An 18,535-nucleotide genomic window follows, 5' to 3' on the forward strand; every position below is an offset into this window, starting at 1 on the left:
ATTGTTTGCATGAACGGATGCGAATCCCGATCAGGTATGGAGTGACTGAGCAAATAGGGAGAGAGGGAACATTTGATGTCAGGAGCAGAAGGTACATATTATAATTTGGAAAGCCATATTAATTTCTAGTATCGTAGTTTTATTCCGAGTAGGTAATCAAAAACTTCATCCTTAAACGTTCATAGGAAAGTGATCGTCGTTGGTATACGGCGTTAGTGAGAGCACCTAAGATGGCGTGTAGGTCTGCCGGATTGCAGACCGTGTGTAAGTGAGAGCACCGGAGGGAGACGGTGTGGAGGCCGCCAGATTGTGGGCCGTGTGTAAGTGAGAGCACCTAAGGTAGAGAGGTGTGTAGGTCTGCCGGATTGCAGACCGGATATTAATGTGAGCACTGGGACTGCAGGCCCATGTGTGTAGGCGCGCCGGATTGTGCGTCGAGTGAGCACTGATGATCAGTGTGTAATGGTACATTATCAGACCTGCCCTAGGGTAGACCAGTCTGGGCCTACGTGGCCGCGAGACCAATAGGTGTGAATAGGATATTGTAGAAAACCAATGCGTGTTTATTGCTATTTTTTTCCATCCTTAGGTACAAGATGTACATACACATATCCATACCCATTGTAAATACATTCTAAGGAGGGAGGTGAGTACGTTCCGACTGGGTTAGAGGGGCTCCTAGGAGCTGATTCCATCTGGTCCGAGAATCTGGTCGGTACAACCCTCCAACTCCAAATCCACCCTCCAACTCCAAATCCACCCTACAAATCCAAATCCACCTTCAAAAGCCACCCTCCAAATCCAACCCTCCAAATCCAACCCTCCAAATCCAACCCTCCAAATCCAACCCTCCAAATCCAACCCTCCAAATCCAACCTCCAACTCCACCTTCCAACTCCACCTTCCAACTCCACCTTCCAACTCCACCTTCCAACTCCACGCTCCAACTCCACGCTCCAACTCCACCTTCCAACTCCACCTTCCAACTCCACCCTCTAACTCCACCCTCTAACTCCACCCTCTAACTCCACCCTCTAACTCCACCCTCCAAATCAACCCTCCAAATCAACCCTCCAAATCAACCCTCCACCCTCCAAATCCAACATCAAATAACAAACTCAAAAAACAAAACCACAATCAAACTCCACCCTCCAAATACAAATCCACCAAGTTATTTAAATACATTTTAGCAAATATCATAATACAGTACAATAACTTTTTAAATTAAAATTGCATTCATACATTTAAATAAAAGCCATTGTTATTTGTAATATCAATACATACAAGTCACATACAAACAACACATATTGTATTACAATTGCTAAAGGTGTCACATTTAAAACATTAAAAATATTGGCATTGTAAAATACAAAACTATTAATTCCTATATTTTGAGTATAGAAAAACAAATAAAGAAACATTATCTACAATACCAAAACATCACACTTTCCTGATGCGAGACCTATTGCATTGCAAATGCTTGTAACCATATGGTATGGGGAGAGCCTGCCCATTACAGGAGTCACATTCTTATGGTAATGAATGATCTAGGGGGCATGGACGTGAGGCTATTCCCTGAGCTTTGCCTGCTATGGAAATTTATTAGGAATAAAAATAATGAACAAAACTGCAACTTTATAGATTTGGCCCTGGTTTAGGAATGTGATCCACTGGAAGGCTACGGTGGCCCCAAATATAGTGGCCTGGTTGCAAGATGTTTGAAAATAGGCTGGTGCAGAAGTAGCAGTGGTACTTTCACAACAGAGGTTGGTGAGAAAGTCCACAATAGATGAGGATTGGGACAAAATATTATCTAAAGTAGCCGCCAAATCGGATGAAATGCCTTGATGAGTAACTCACGTACATGCATTCACAATTAGATGAATGACCTCCTTAATGAAGGCGACGTAGAATTAAGTATTCACTTGAGAATGCAACTGTCCAGAATGTATAGGGAATGGCAGTGGTGGTCTTCGCAGGAGAGTATACTGCTTGTAATCTGTATAAGATTCAGTTGTTGATAGGTTAACAGTACGACACGGGACATGAAAATAACATTCTCTCCCCTATTTATTGTGGCATTTAATAGTTCAAGAGATTCAATTGTTAAATGAGGTGTTATTATTTAGTAGAAACTTACTTTGAAGGCATGTAGAGTTTACAGACGGACTAAAATGGGAAATAACATGAATGTTTGTTTTTCATCTGAGTCACAGTATCTTCTTTAAAATGTAAGCTTTTACATGTTAAAAGTAACACAAAAATAAATAAATATTACAAACAAAAGAGCAGCGCTCCATTCAAGTAACATAGATAATAAGGTGTGTTCACAACTGTGGATTCACAAAACACAGTACGCTGCCACTACCGCTCTATGTACTAAATCCAAGACAGGGACACTTGTGCCTTCTCAACGTACCAGGACAGGTCCAGGACCTCCTTCATGTAAAGGGACAGACGTATGCTCTGTGCACACACAAGACTAGTGTGAGGTAAGGACATAAATCAAAACCCATGATGCCAGATACACGTTGTCCGGCACTCAGAATAGGGGAACTGCTATACACCATGCAAGGAACATTCCCATCCCAATACAATAAAACTTGGACTAACTGCAGGAGATTTTTGAGAAAAACACCAACTTTGTAATGCTCTACAAAATAGTGCACAGGTGGCACACAATGCCCTTAAGACTAAACAAGATCCATCTAAAACACTCAGGTACATGCTGGAGAAACCGATGCGGCAGTGTCAAGATAAAGTGTATTTTGAGTCCTTCTACAAGACTGAAAGGTTTGGGACGGTATTTTAAACATTATAGAGGTCATAGACCGCATACTGATACAGTGCCGTTGAGTGATACTTCGAAACCAAATCCTATAATACAAAAAGGACATGCTCATATCATATTGCTATTAGCAGCAAAACAAAATTTGCTGCCAAAATGGGGTAATCTGAAGGTACCTATACGGGTAGACTTCTAGAATGAGGATTATGGTTTATGTTGAGAAGGGGAAAGCTAGCCAACTTTGTACAAACAAAGAAAACGAAATTTCAGAAGCTTTAGGGACCACCGGTAAATTACTTGGCCAAGAACAACCGAAACTTCCGGGGTTCCAGAGAATTGTGGGGTGTGTCTTTTACGGCATCTACCCAAGCACAGAAAAAGGTTGCTCACTGCCATCTGCTATGTCGTATGCACCAAGAGAGGTGGTTCATCATTCAATATGAATCGGTTACTGTCAAACTGATTAGGGAGGGCGACAAGTGGTGGAAGGATAAGGGGTGGGAGTGATTTTGTGCGGAGTTTGTTTTGTACCTTGGCGTATGTATTGACATTCATGTGAAATGTTGAATATTAAAAAACTTCTGGAAGCAACAAGTTCCTTTTTTCTCAAAATTGTATTAACACAAGTGAAATCTAGAAAAGAGATAAATGCAACAGACATCATCCAGTCACCTAAAGCTTAGGCATGCTCATGTCATGTCAAATAGGTCTGTAATAAAGATAGGCCTCTAATGTTTCCCCAGGGACCCCAGTTTATCAAATCTAGGATGACCCCTTTCTTCATAAGCATATTTTTCTGCGGCTATACACCTATGCAGATCAGAAAATTAAGTGCTTATAGGTCAGATACGTCCATGGAGATGGTAGTAGGTACATCTTTGAGAGATTTAGCAGCAGTCCTAAATGAGATAGGAGAGGCCTGACTTTGCGAACAACGTGTGTTACTGTTAGCAGTGGAGATGCAGAAGGGGATGGGGTAACCTGCGAAGGGCACAGGAGGTGGGGGGGGGGAGAGAGGGGGATAGTGGTGTTGGGTGAAGAATTGAGTCCTGAATCAGTTGATTGTCAAAGGAGGGTAGATACAGATACTGGTATTGGTAAAACAAAAACAAGAGCAACTAAAACCGCTGTGACCTTTTTAAAGTTGGTCAGGTTTAACCTTTTTCCAAAAGGATGACCCTTCATCGCCACACCTTCTACAAACCTGTGGCAGCTGCAATAATATTACCAGTTTAGATGAAAATAGCCATCCTGCAGAATTACCATACACAGACAATTGCTCACTCTGTGAACCCTGTGCTTTCAGGTAAGGTTACCATTGTAAACCTCTCCATGGCTTGTGAAGGAGATCAAGATCATGAAGCATTCCACCCATTACTCTTGTGCAGGGTGAGAATCAGGAATCAGCAACCTCATGAGCTACAAAGGAGCTGGTGCAGATCGCCAGGAAGCCTTGAACGTTGTCAACTCACATGCACCCAAACTAGGTAGTCTCCATTTTTCAAATGTATGTATGCTGACGATCTGGTCCTCTTAAGCCACACAAAGATAGGTCTACAAAGGCTCCTGGAGGCAACTGCCGCATACTCAAATAAGAATGGGCTTCAGATAAATAATATGAAAACCAAAATCCTGGCGGCTCACCCGGGAAGGCCTAAGAAGCTGACATGGGTCTTAAACTCGGAAAGTATTGAAGAAACCAATTGCTACAAGTATTTAGGAATCTTCTTCAATAACAACGAAGATATAAAAGCCATTCGGGCGAGCAAAAAAAGAAAAGAACAGAGCTAGCATTCGCAATAATTACCATCCACAAGAAATTACTCGGCCCAACCTTCGCTCCAACACTTCAGGTGGCCCAGGTAAAAGTCATTCCAACTCTAACATACGGAAGCGAGGCGCTAAAAGGACTGGATAGTGGCCAACTAGATAAAATTGTTGCAAATTGTTTTTAGAACGGTCTTCCAGCTACCATCACACACTTCACTGACACAAATCCGGCCAAGTTACCCCGGCCGGAGATTCAGACCCCTGGCTCATCGCAATAGCTGTTGAACAACTCTTTTTGCGGGGCAGTCAGGCACATGAATAATTGTCGGAAATATCAAAACAAAACGACTCTCGGAAGGGGAATGGCACATATGGTAGCTAAATCTGGGACTCAAAAGCTACTTCAACTAGGATTACAATTGCCCCTTAAGGGACCCCCATTATAGGATGTAGTGACAGTGCACTTACAAGAGAGTTTTATAATTGGGATGTTGGGTACTTTTATCTACAGGAACCGGGGTTCTTTTTAACAAATTTAATACGTGCTATATATATTTATCGGGGTATTTTGCAAAGGTTTTATCAAATCATGTAATAAAGTTTTCTACACAGTGTTGAACAGGAATACATTTCTCAAATATTTCATTTTTGAACACTACTTATCAATGAAAATAATTGAGCCCAAGTACCCAGGATTTATACAAATTTTGAAATCTGTGCATGAATTAGTCTGGACATTAAAAGTACAACATCAAAGGGTGTCTTGGTTAAAGCAAAAATATAAAGTTATAACAAAGCAGTCATGATCTCACTAAGCAGGCTAAAAAATATTTTTCTAATTGATTGATTAAAGCAACTAATCTGACCCAAGTGTTTTCCAAAATAGTAAAAGAACTACAGGAGGTCCAAACAACAATTTCGAAAATAGCTAGATTTGGGATATATATTGAGAAAGAATCTATCACGCAACCTATATGTTTGATAAACATCTTCAGCCAAAGTGCATCTTTCCCAAATCAGCAACAACAACAGAATCAATGTTCTTTGTGGTGATTAATGAAAGTTGACCCTGGACGTTTGTCTTGCAAAGCTTATCAAAAAGTTAATCTCATTTTGACCACAGACATATTAATGCTCTTTATCGACCTCATTTAACCTGAGCAAATGCAACTATGAAAAAGGGCAGTTATCAAAACTTTACAACAACAAAAAAAGTCTAGAGTACTCCAATCCACCTCAAATGTGTCCTAGATCTGAGAAGGATGATGATGCAAGATGTACAGGAGTATTAGTGCTCCTGGACCCCTTGGCAACCTTTGGCTCCATAGACCATGAACTGCTCATCTACAGACTGAATAAAACTGAGCTAAGCAGCTCAGCCTGGGTTTTGGTTAAAGGGTTTGTAGCTGATTGCCATCGAATTGTCTCACTACTCCCTTACTCTTACCACTCAAGGGAACTACACACACTACTGGGATCTATTTCCCCTTACCTTTCTCTTTCAAGTTCTTTTTGGCTCATATACTACATCAAATGGACAAAAAAAATTATGTATGCTGAATACATATAATTAACCTTCAGCAAGCCCACAATCACAGAGGTCCCCAATCACAGAGTCCCCCACTTATCTCAAGCCCTTCGTGGCAGATTGCCTGACCGTTAAAAGATGACTGCCATAAATGGGACCACAACCCACTCTAGCTTCTAATATTCACAATTTAGTTATCTTCCTCGACTCTAATTTCGTGTTTGTATTGCATGTCAATATTGTGAATAAATACTACTTTTTACAACTGAAAATACTCGGGCCCATTTTGCCATTTCTTGAACACAACTTTAGAACACAGGCTGTCAATGTGATTATACGTCGAAGAATACACTTCTGTAATGCAGTCCTTGTAGCTGCTCCTAAACACCTTATCGCTAGGCTCCAGCTAATTCAGAATACACCAGTCTGGCTTTTATGAGGCCTAAAATAGTCAGATTCAACCACTTTAACGTTGAAGCATCTCCAATAGTTAGCTGTAAATAAGCAAATCTTGTTTAAAGCACTGATCATGTTTATTGCATTATAAGCCAAGATACAAGAATACCTTTCCTCTAAATTGTTGTGGTAGAAACTTTCCAGGAGCTTATGCTCTGAATAGATGTATTTTCTTGAAGTACCTAAATCCCGCACAGTTACATTTGGTAATTGTGCTTTTTCAATGCAGCTGAAAGGCTCTGGAACACAATGCTACTCTTCTTTGCAGCCAATCCAAAGTTTGCCTCTTCCAGAACGCCTTAAAACTTTTTCATTGTAATGGTAATTCTGTTAAGATTCTAGACTCCCACCAACCAGCGTTATGGTACAAAAAGCGCCAAGAAACCTTTCAGATGCAAATCGCATTGTAAATTAAATATTCTCATCCTTCAGTAGGAGAGCAATAGAAGATGCTCATTGTGAACCAATGCCTGAAATACTGGGGGGAAATTCTGCATCTCAACAAGTTGTAAAACTTGTAAAACTGATGGCTACTCATTCATAAAAAGCTCAATATCATTTAGGTTGGTGCTTTAGACCGGATACAATCACACACTACTGGGAAGGAGAATATGTGCATAGGCACTCTAACTTGTGAAACATTCTGACTTTCATGATGAGTTCTGTTGGAGAGGGGTGGAACTACCCATCCTCCAAACCTTTGATTTGCTTCTGATGCTCGTGTGGCTACATTTCTGAGACCACGGATGGGGGTAAGAGTGACATAGAAGCAGAATACACCAGTGCAGGTAGTGGTTTTGCTCCTGTAGTGCTGATTCAAGAGCACAGCCCTAGGCTGGTGACAGAAAAGGGATGCAGCTGCAAGATTCAACCGTCCTGCCTCACGAGTATCAGAGAGCTTCATCTGTATGTGCGGCATGTAATCAGGAGCGGTGTAAGAGACCTGAGCTAAGCAGAAGAAGGGGAATAGCAATACAACCTGAGTGATAGGTAGCAGAATGGAGCAGCCTATTCTAGCATTCCTCTTACACCTGGAGATGTGTCAGTGAAGAGAGATGAGAACAGGACTGTCTGCAGAGCAACTAGGAACTGTTGAAAAGGGCAGGTTTGCTTTTATTGCTCCTGTTTAGGACTGAATAAGATTCCGTCCCAGGAAAGAGTACATGCAGAGCTAGCACTCTCAATGACTTTTCCTAATACTAAGCTGGGAACTTCGAGGTGAACTGCGATGTATAGGAGGTAGCATGGTGGTGCCCAGTGAAGACAGTCGTAGGGAAAGAAAATGTTCTGTTGCCGAGATCTGCAAAAGAGGGGATAAGAGTGCGTTGATGGCTCACTCAAATATAGCATGAGATTCAGATTCCGTAGAGGCTCACTATTTCTAGCTGCCCCATAAGCCTTATAGAATACTAACAGGAGCACTGAAAGAAAGATCACCTCCAAATTTCAACAATTGTCAGCCAAAAACTAAGGAGCAGCTTCGTGGAGTGAGAAGAGTAACAAACCTGGAGTATTCATTGGCCATTATGAAAGCTGATGTGAAGTCCTGCCAAGAGTTTCAGAACATGCCACCTCTGTAATGATACAAGTGCATTTCCAGCTGAATACCTGGAGGGCTCAGTGAGGACCATGAACATTTGTATCATGAGTTCCCCGGAGCGCCCTTCTGACAAGGGTCCGACAATCCTGTGGGGGGTGGTGGACTTGCTGCTAACTCACCATCCAAAATGTTTTGAGAAAAATTAATAGTCTACCAACTGAAAGCATGAAAGGTGATACAGAACCAAAAGGCACAATCATGGCTGAACTGGGAAGTGGTACCTTGAGAGCACTTGTTCTCCATGAAGGCAATATTCACACCACAGGATTTGCTTTGAGGGTGTAATGATACTGATCTTCCCAGATTAGTGCTAGTTCACTGTGGAGATGAGGTAAGAGATTACAGCTGGTGAAGAAACGTTTGCTCTCCCTGAAAATCATGGCCTTATTATGGTCTCTGATATACCTACAGTCAATACTTTAGGTTTTTATAAGCAGAGCACAAACTTTCTAGTTGAAAGTAAGGAAAGGGAATCCCACCCAAAAATAAAACTGACGCAGGAGAAGGGCTCGGAGACGGATCAGATGCACTGCGGAGAATGACATGGTACTACTTAAAGCATTTGTGTGCTTTCTAACGTTTGGCCACAAGCTTACCACTCGAGGTGGGATTGATCTTAGTTAATGATCAGGTTCTTAATCTCACATGGCGGATTCTGTTTAAGAAGGCATAGTTTACTGAAGCATGCACTGATGTTCTCTTCGAGGCCCACCCAATAAAAAGATTACAGAAAACTAAATATGGATTCTGTTTTGAGGCTATACAATGCTTTGCTCCACAGACCTTAATACTAAGAATTGGATTTAAAAACCACATATATTACAAAGGGCCCATTGCTTAACACAGGAAGAGTTATATTACAAAAACACATTGTAAAATTAAGCGATAAGAAAATGTCAAGTAAAATAATAGTAACACTCTCAATGATCGCTGTAGCCCAATTTGAGATTATTTTATTTGGAAGCAAGCAAAACACAATAAAATCAGTCTTTTCTTCAGCACATAACCCTAACAGTTCACAAACTATAAATAATGTCGAAATTCTATCAACAGAACTACAGTAACAAGTTTAGCACTCTAGAAATGAACTTCAAGTGATATGTGAATAAATAATGGTCCATATGTGAATAAAAATTGGTCCTGTACATTTTTAGGAAAAAATAAATAACAGTTAAATAAATATTGGTTGAGATAAAACAAGAAAACAACCGCAGAACAAGGACAATCTAGAAGGCTTACCTGACAAATTATACTTTTCACACAACGAATGGGAAGCCCTTGGTAATTTGATTTGATTATCCATTTTAAAAGGTGATGTCCAAGCACTTCAAAGACCATACATACATCTAATATTTGGTTAAGGTTGAAATGTACAGTCAAAGTAACCCAAGTGCAGTAAATACGTGTCAATTGCATACATTTGTGGCAGTGTTAATGGTTGAAGGGATGCTTACACAAATCACTGAAATGTAATATTTGTTCACCAGCTTGAGAACGTTCCACTGATTCATAAGGTTTTATGAACTATTCTCCTAGTATTAGTGAAGATGGAAGAATAATAAAATATGCAGTATCATCATGTGTGAAAGGCAAAGGAAGGAGAGAACAAAAAAAAAGTGTATGAACACGCATACGCATACGTCTGATGTTTATAAAATTGCAACGTTAGTAAATGTTAAAAATCAACAACATTTGCAATAGCAAATCCACTCTCAGGAAGTCGCAGAAGCACTTGCTGTTTCCTGACGAGACGTGCAGTATTAGGCATGTTAGTAAATATGGGAGTATATGTGTTCAGAATAGGCAACCACGTATGTGCAGTGAAAATTTAGTAGCAAGTTAACTTATCATATACGTTTTTCAGAATCAGTATGCTGAAGAGGGCGAGGTGAAAGAACATCAAGTAATCAAGGGAGTGGTCGATGAGCGAGGACGCTACGTCGCCGTCACAGGGAGATGGGAGGGGCGTAACCTGGCTCTAGTTTCGATCTATGTCCCCCCTGGGTTACAGACGGACACCTTCAAAGATCATGGGGGCGCCATTTTAGGTCTTCCCGAGGGGCTGCTTCTTATGGGAGGCGACTTCAACGCAGTATGTTCAGGGACATTGGATCGGTACCCATCCAGAGACCTCCGAGGTGCGCAGACTTGGCTTCCCGACTTTCGACACCTTAGGAGTTGTTGACTGCTGGAGGCTTTTGCATCCTACCCAGCGCCAATACTCGTTTCACTCAGGGGCTCACGGTAGCCTCTCCAGGATTGACTATGTCCTGACATTAGCGGCCCACGCATCGGCGGTCTCAGAGGCCAGATTGATGGCGAGGGGCATATCGGACCACTCTCCGGTCTGGGTGTCCTTCGATTTTGATGTTGGAGCGGCCGAGAGGGTGGCACCGATTAACCCGTGGTACTTTCGTGATCCCAAGATTCGCGGACTCCTGGCCAAAGCTATGGAGCTCTACTTCTCCGAAAACACGGGCTCGGTTGCCTCCGCTGTCTCCTTATGGGAGGCATTCAAGACTGTCCTGAGGGGAGGCGTTCTCACTAATTGCTGAGGTGCGGAGACGCAGAGACGTGGACGTGGTGACTATCGAGTCCGACATAGCGGCGATAGACACCCAGTTGGAGGCCGGCCCGACGCCGGATCTCCTACACGCTCTCTCACTCAAACAGTCGGAGTATCGAGCCACAGTTACGGAGGCGGCGAAGGCCATGGGTAGGGAGCAGCAGGGGCGAATCTATGAGGTTGGAGACAAAGCCGGTAAGCTTATTGCCTGGCTTGATAAGAAGGAAAGGGCCAGCCGCGTTGTCCCGGAGGTATTGGAGAGGATGGCACGGCTGTCACCGACCCTAGCGCTATTGCTGTGGCCTTCGCTGACTACTTTTCATCCGTTTATGCCTCGGCCTCCGAGACGTCGGAAGAGGACTCTGGCGCCTTGCTGCAAGGCATAGAGGTCCCGTGCCTGTCGGAGACTGAGAAAGAGGACATGGATAGAGACATCGCGGTGGACGAGATCGCTCAGGCGATACGCTCCCTGCGATCCGGCAAGGCTCCTGGCCCCAACGGTATCCCAGTGGAGCTGTACAAGATTAAACCGGACCTCGTTGCTTCGCCATTGCGGGCTATGTTTCTTGAGGCGCGGGAGTCGGGTGCACTTCCCCCCAATCAGAGGCTGGCCACCATTGTGGTCATTCATAAGGAAGGGAAGCCCAGAGATTTGTGTCGGTCGTACCGTCCTATCTCGTTACTGAATGCCGAGCCAAGATCTTGGCTAAAGTGCTAGCCAACCGGCTGGTTGGAGCGATTGGCGATTTGGTGCACCCGGACCAGTCTGGTTTTATTCCACACCGTAACACCGCCCTCAATTTGAGAAGACTTCACGGAGCCCTCGCGAGGGTCCGCACCCTTCAGGAGCCGGCCATCTTGGCGTCCCTGGATGCCACGATGGCTTTCGACTCCCTTGAGTGGCCATATTTGTGGGCGGTGCTGGAGAAGTTTGGGTTTGGTCCGGGGTTCATAGGATGGGTCAAGCTCCTATACGCCAACCCGCTTGCCAAGGTGGCGGTTAACGGCCGCGCATCGGCTCCATTTGCCCTTGGCAGGGGCACCAGGCAGTGATGCCCCCTGTCCCCCCCTTTTGTTTGCATTGGCACTGGAACCGCTGGCGGCGTGGTTGAGAGGGCATCCGGACATCAGGGGAATCAAGTGGTCCCCGGGCTTTGAGGATAGGGTGTCTCTGTACGCAGATGACATTCTCCTGTACCTCACCTCGCCGTGTATGTCCCTTATTGTTGTGTGTGATGTCCTGTGTACCTTCGGTAGACATTCTGGACTCGTCATTAATTGGTCGAAGTCTCATTTATATGTCCTGAGGGGTGAGGTCCCGAGACTCCTGCGGGACTGTAACATACAGGTCGCGAGGCAGGGGTTCAAATACCTGGGCATCTACAATTCTGCTGATCCCACGGTACGTTACGCGAACAACTTGCTTCCCCCTCTTGCGCGCCTTCGGCGTGACGTGGAGGGGTGGCGGAAGTTGCCGCTTTCCTTGCTCGGACGGGCGGCTTTGTTCAAAATGATGTCCCTGCCCCGGTTTCTATACGTGCTTCAGAACACCCAGGATCTGGTCCCGTCGGGATATTTCAGAGAGGTTGAGGGCCTCCAGCGGGCCCTGCTTTGGGATGGTAGGCCGCGCATCGCTATTACTAAACTGACTCTCCCGTGGTATGACGTAGGGATTGCGCTGCCTGACATCCGCAGGTATTATTGGGCGTCTCAACTGGTAGCCATTAATCACGGATTCTATGGACCAGCCGTAAATCCGGGCTTTGCCATGGACCGGTGGCTCCTGGGTGATGGGAAATATTACAGGGCTCTGTACTCTAGGTCTCTGGATGGAAGAATGACAGGTCCCACTAAGACATCGGTCCACATCTGGAGAGCGGTGACAAAGGCGCATGGATGGAAAGGCAAACTCACAATGGTGACTCTACTCTATGACTCCGATCTGCTGGGTAACTTGTGGCATACCAAGGGGTTTGACCGCTGGGACTTGATAGGCATCTCCAGGGTAGAAGACATGATTGCTAAGGGACAGATCAAGCCCTTCAAGGTACTGCAGAGAGAATTTCAGTTGGGGGAAAGGGAGTTCTTCAGGTATGCTCAGTTAAAACACGCCCTCCTGGCAGTTATGCTGGAACGTGAAAAGATCCCTGAATCTTCCCCGCTGGAGGACAGGTTGCTGGACGGCTACATGCCCGACAGCGCTATCTCACTGACCTATAAGAAACTGATTAACGTTCGTACGGACCTTCTTCTAGGGGTACGAGATCAGTGGACCCGTGATGGGATTGAGTTGGACGACGAGGATTGGCAGTGTGCGGTCTCTTCTCCGAAGGAGGTGGCAATCCCGGCCAGACTGAGACTTGTACAACTGAAAATCCTGCATAGGGTCTATGTCACTGGCCCCCGACTGGTCCACATGGGTCACTCGGAGGATGGTCTCTGTAGACGGGGGTGTGGTTCCCTAGCGACCTTCATGCATATTATATGGGAATGTAGGGCGGTAGCTGCATATTGGAGGCGTATACACATAGTGATGGGTGAAGTGACTGGAGTTAACTTGCCCGCTGATGCCCGGCGCTGTCTGTTAAATGTATGGGGCCCCACGGACTACACCAGTTCACAAACTCAATGGGTCACACTAGGCAACATGGTGGCTAAAAGGGACATTGCACAGAAATGGGGAGCGGCTCTGCCCCCCACAGTAGAGATGTGGAAGGCTAACATGGACTGGTGCATGTTCCGGGAGAAAACTGTGTATGTTGCCAGAGGTAGGCCCAAAAAATGGAATAAGATTTGGGGGCCCTGGAATGAGTATAGAGGTGATATTTGCCTCCCGTCGGACACAGCGCCCTTGGAGGAGCGACTGTTCCCTTAGCCCTTGAGTCCAGCTGACTTATTGATACACAATGTCCTGTCTCCCCCCCGCCCCCCCGATATCCGTGCATGTGACCTGTTCATGTATCCTATTCCACATATAGGCCCATCCTGCCCCGAAGTGGGGCGATGCCGTATTCACTTCCTTTGCCTTGCCCTCTCGCACCGTTATAGGTGCTTTTCCGTTCTTACACTGTTTCTTTTCTTATTACACTATAAAATAAACCTCATGTGATTCTGTACTGTATTCTGTGTGCACCATTTATACTACGTAAAGTCTTGCTGCCTAGCCTCCGGGATGTATGGCTGAATAGCTGTGGACTACTGTGTTGTAAATAAAAAAAGTAATCAAGGGAGAATGGATCACTTGTCCTGTTTTTTTAACAGGGTCTAGGGTTCCTGCCGTCTAAAAAAAACCCTCATTCACATATCACTCGTTATAGCATGTATCTTGGTTGTCCGCCTTTATTTTTTATGTGAAAAGCATTACTGGGTCTTTTCTGCGCTTCCCTCCACCAGGAGGCAGACCAACTGGTTATTCGCAGTAGTGATCAGGGATGGTGATCAGGAATGGAGAGGGTGAGAGTGAAGTGAACTTAAAATTGCATCCTTGCCACTGGTTCAAATTTATTTAGTCAGGGGAGGGGCAAGATTAAAAAGAAGAAATGTGGTGTGTGAATAGAAGGGCTTCTGATCTATAGCACCTCTGTAAAAAATGGGTGGTCGAACGGTCGACATTTTTCAGCCTCATGGGTGCCCATTCGGGTCAGAGGGCTTTCTTCAGGACCGAAATGACAAGTCACTGTTGCGTGACCTGCTTAGGTAAGTAATTGCACTTACCGTTCTTCTTAGGGTGTCAAGTAGCGCGCTGTATAGTTATGGGTCAGTTGTACCTATAACTCTTGGTTCAGAGCTCGCTGGCTCCCTCAGAGGACATGCAGAGAGCACACTTCAGTGAGAAGTCTTCCTTGCTGCTTGTTTGTTCTCCGTCTGATGTGCTCCGGACACCGGAGCACGCGACTTCTCACTGAAGTGCATTCTCTCACCTACACATTCGGGCAATGGTGACATTGCTCAAGCGCAATGTCAGTATCTACAGACATCACTTTCTAAGATGTCTTTCGGTGAATGGGAAGCACAGAAATTGTAAAAAAGAGTCCTCTCTTGCTAATTTAACTTATGCAAAAGGAAAGATACAGAACATTTACAAAGGCCACAGAAATTTGTTTTGGAAACCTGCAGTAAAGAGTTCTTCAGCTTGCTGCAGCAATAGAAAATGTGAGTTTTCTAGAGCCTCAAAGATTAGCCCATACACACTAGCAGAACCCTGATTTGAACAGTCAAGTGAGGGGATACTTCCAGACTTAAATCAGAGTTGGCTGATGTTTATCTGTAACATTTTGCAAAGAAAAAGAATCAATTCATATTGATTGAGACCTAAGCGGATGACTCAGCAGTGCTGACGTCAGATCGATCATGTATGTAAAGAAAAAGTTACAAAATACCACTTCTTACCAGTGAGAGACACCATCATTACCATCCCTAGAATTATAAAAATCTTCCTAAATATGTGTGCTGAAAAGCTGAATACTATGACTTTCCAACTTTATTTGTGTGCCAGTTGACTGTAAAAGGATACGTATTCCGTTCATACCAGAAATTTTGAAATCATCTATTAACTGTACAACCATATCCTTGTTTGGATCACTCGGGTCACTTTCTCTCACCTAAACAAAAGAAAAAGGGTATTATTGTTTGCATAAGAATTTGGTCTAATTAAAAGATGGTTCATACACATCAACGAGAGTGGTTAAGAACAATTCCAGAAATCAATGAGCCACCATACTGGACTTCGATAACAGAAATGTGTTTGAGGTGTTTAAGGCATGGACCAGTGCCAGGATTTCATCACAACCTATGTAATATAGTTAAAATGCTAACCCAGCTCATGTGTTTAAAACAAGATCATCATCCGGCAACATGCATTGAACAAGCATTTGCAATGCAATAGGTCTCGCATTAGGAAAGTTTGATCTATTGGTATTGTAAATGACACATTTTTTATTTATGTGTTCGTTTTGAAAATAGCGAAATTAATAGCTTTGTCATTTACAGTGCCAGTAGTTGTAACTTTTGCAAATGTGACACCTATAGCATTTGTACTGCAATATGTGTTGTATTTACGTGACTTAGATGTATTGATATTACAAATAACAATGGCTTTTAATTTATTTTAATAATACTTAAATAGAAGTTATTGTACTTTATAATGGCAATAGCTTAAACTTTTGTAAATAACTTTTGTGAAGATTATGTTCAGTGTACTTTATTGTGACGACAATCCAAGAAAAGATTTGAAATATTAACATCTTTTTGTGACATTTGTGACATTTGTAATAAAGCTTGAAACATTGAGAAAACATATTTGAACCAGTTGTTGTTGAATGGTTGCACAGATTGATGCTTTGGTGGCGCTGAGTGATGTTGTGGTGGCGACGAGTTTTGCTGTGGCGTTCAGTGATGCTGTAGTAGCGCATAGTGATGTTGTGGTGCCCCTGAGTGATGCTGTGGTGATGCGATAGATAGAGTGAGGGCGATAGATAGATAGAGGGGGGCGATAGATAGAGGGAGGGCGATAGATAGAGGGAGGGCGATAGAGGGAGGGTGATAGATAGATAGAGTGATGGCGATGGATAGATAGAGTGATGGCGATGGATAGATAGAGTGAGGGCGATGGATAGATAGGGTGAGGGCGATAGATAGATAGAGTGAGGGCGATAGATAGATAGAGTGAGGGCGATAGATAGAGTGAGGGCGATAGATAGATAGATAGATAGATAGATAGATAGATAGATAGATAGATAGATAGATAGAGTGAGTGAGGGCGACGGGGGATAAGAAAAGTCAGTGCTCTGGAGGTGATCACACGAGGAGCTGTGAAAGGTCAAACAGTGACAGTTCTAAACGGACTACTCCAATGGACCAGAGATGTCAGGGGATGTATTTTTCTGGTCTATTTAGTCCCTGTGCTGTAATCTGTCATCTTTGAGCTCTGCCTTCTACCTGCTCTTTGCCCATGCTATGTCCCGTGAATGACGCAAGCACATAACTTAGCCCAAATTTTAAAAACAAAACTCACTCTCCAAAAGATATGAATTTATGAACCTAAATTATTGTAAAATATAGGCTCCGATGTTAATCACAGCAAAATAAAGAACTCAGAATTAAGGCAAGTGATAATTACACCAGTGTAATCACACGGAACACATCAGCAAATATATCACCAGTACAGCAGGGTTTTGTGCAAGCCCAACAGAGGTCAAAATATCCAAAAGCGGTATCCGGTTTCAGCAAGGAAAAGCAGTAGTGTGCAAACACTTCAGACACGTACAATACTGAGAGAATGCATGAGGAGCAGGAGCATGAGACCGCAACTAAGGGACAGGACAGCAGATGGGCTCTGTGCAGGCAGGGGTACGGAATGAAATGCAGGGTAGGCTCTTAGCAGGGCATAATGGTAGCTCTCTGTGGAGAACAGCTGAGGCTCGGTCCGACGTCGTTCAGCACTCTGTAGCCCTCTGCAGGGTTGTCATTCACTATGCAGGCAGACGTTCTCTGTGCTGCTCACGGCTGGGTGCTGTGCAGAGGAGACACAGATAAAGCCAGCAGGGGGGCGGTTCTGGCTCCGTGCAGGTCCCAATCACGGCACTGTGTGGGAGGCCATCATGGCACTGCCAGCAATGCAGAGAAGGAGAATGCAGGCATAAAAGTGATGGGCCACCGATGGGCACTTTAAAGGTAGTTGGGTAGCACACAAAAAGGCAGGCAGTCCTGTCAGCATCCAGATCAGTGTGCGAGCAAGGATTGGACAGCTACCAAAGCCAATGTGCAAGCTGATGCACTGGATATGATGTCATGTTCCGGCAATGTTGAAATAATGTTGGGTAAAGTGACAGTGAGTAATGCTGAGTTCAGAAACTTCGTAAAGCTCCCCTAAGAAACAAGCATGCCCAACATCCCCATGTCTGTACCTTTTAAGGAGCCTAATTGCCCCCTTCTCTTAGTCCCAGAATTTACAAGCAGTAATCGGTCTTCCTTCCCAGAGCGCGAGATACACTACCATTGGCAGTCATCTTAATTGCTGAACTGTTCGAACCATCTTTCTACTCCGTACATTTCGAAATATCAACATGTGAAGTTACAGTCCAGCCCTAACCATATACCAGACAGGAACTGATGAAGCCATTGGGTTGGCCCAAGTCCTTTTGATGCCCTTGCCACTGAAAACTCCGACAATAAATTAAGGGTTTTGTTATACTGACCCTAAAGTTTACATACCACACGTGATGCCATGGTTGGTTCAGGCATGCTACTACATCTGTCCCATTAGAAAAACATAGTAAGCGGTCATTAACTGGTGCTGGTGTTCAGTTAATTATGTCTTGGAAAACATAGATAGGTAGAGAAAGCCTCACTGCTGACCATTGACATGGACTATCAAGAACTCAGGGACATCCTGGAATGCACCAGTGACTTCATTGGTAGCAGGCTTCATTTTGCTTAGGGGCTGCAGTTTTGGGACGAGTGATTTTTCAAAACAAATCTAAATTCCGTGTAGGTACAAGTTCGCTATACAATCTAGTGGGTAGCAGCTATAAAAACATTTAGGATTATATCTTAGCCCCAGAAGACACTAGTAGTTATTGTCTTCCCTGTGCAGCTCTCATTTTCAACTTCTACCTGTACCTACCTGAAAATAAAAGTCTTACTCGTTTTGACATCATAGCACTGTCTGAATATTGAAGTTACAGGATGATAATTATTGTGCCATACTGCATCAGCGTTTCTAATCTCTACCACCTCCTATAGTAAGCATCAACTTCCCACCCTGGCTAGCTAGAGAAAGTCGAGGGCCCAAAAGCAGTAACTTAGTTATCCATCTGGAGTGAAAAG

The 18,535-nt window shown here is 44.0% G+C and overlaps 1 protein-coding gene across 2 annotated transcripts in view; it reads right to left on the bottom strand.

Annotated features, from left to right (window-relative positions):
* Window positions 1-18,535, bottom strand: part of SRPK2 (SRSF protein kinase 2) — a 760,208-nt gene that overhangs the window by 225,083 nt on the left and 516,590 nt on the right. For both annotated transcript variants that reach the window (XM_086967039.1, XM_086967042.1), the window contains 2 exons: window positions 15,222-15,309; window positions 9,382-9,488 (listed from right to left, as the gene is read on the bottom strand). In XM_086967039.1, coding sequence (XP_086823165.1) covers window positions 9,382-9,488; window positions 15,222-15,309 — 195 coding nt within the window. The remainder of the gene's footprint in view (window positions 1-9,381; window positions 9,489-15,221; window positions 15,310-18,535) is intronic.

The sequence above is a fragment of the Lissotriton vulgaris genome, chromosome 1_1, assembly GCF_964263255.1.
Source record: "Lissotriton vulgaris chromosome 1_1, aLisVul1.2, whole genome shotgun sequence".
Taxonomy (NCBI): domain Eukaryota; kingdom Metazoa; phylum Chordata; class Amphibia; order Caudata; family Salamandridae; genus Lissotriton; species Lissotriton vulgaris.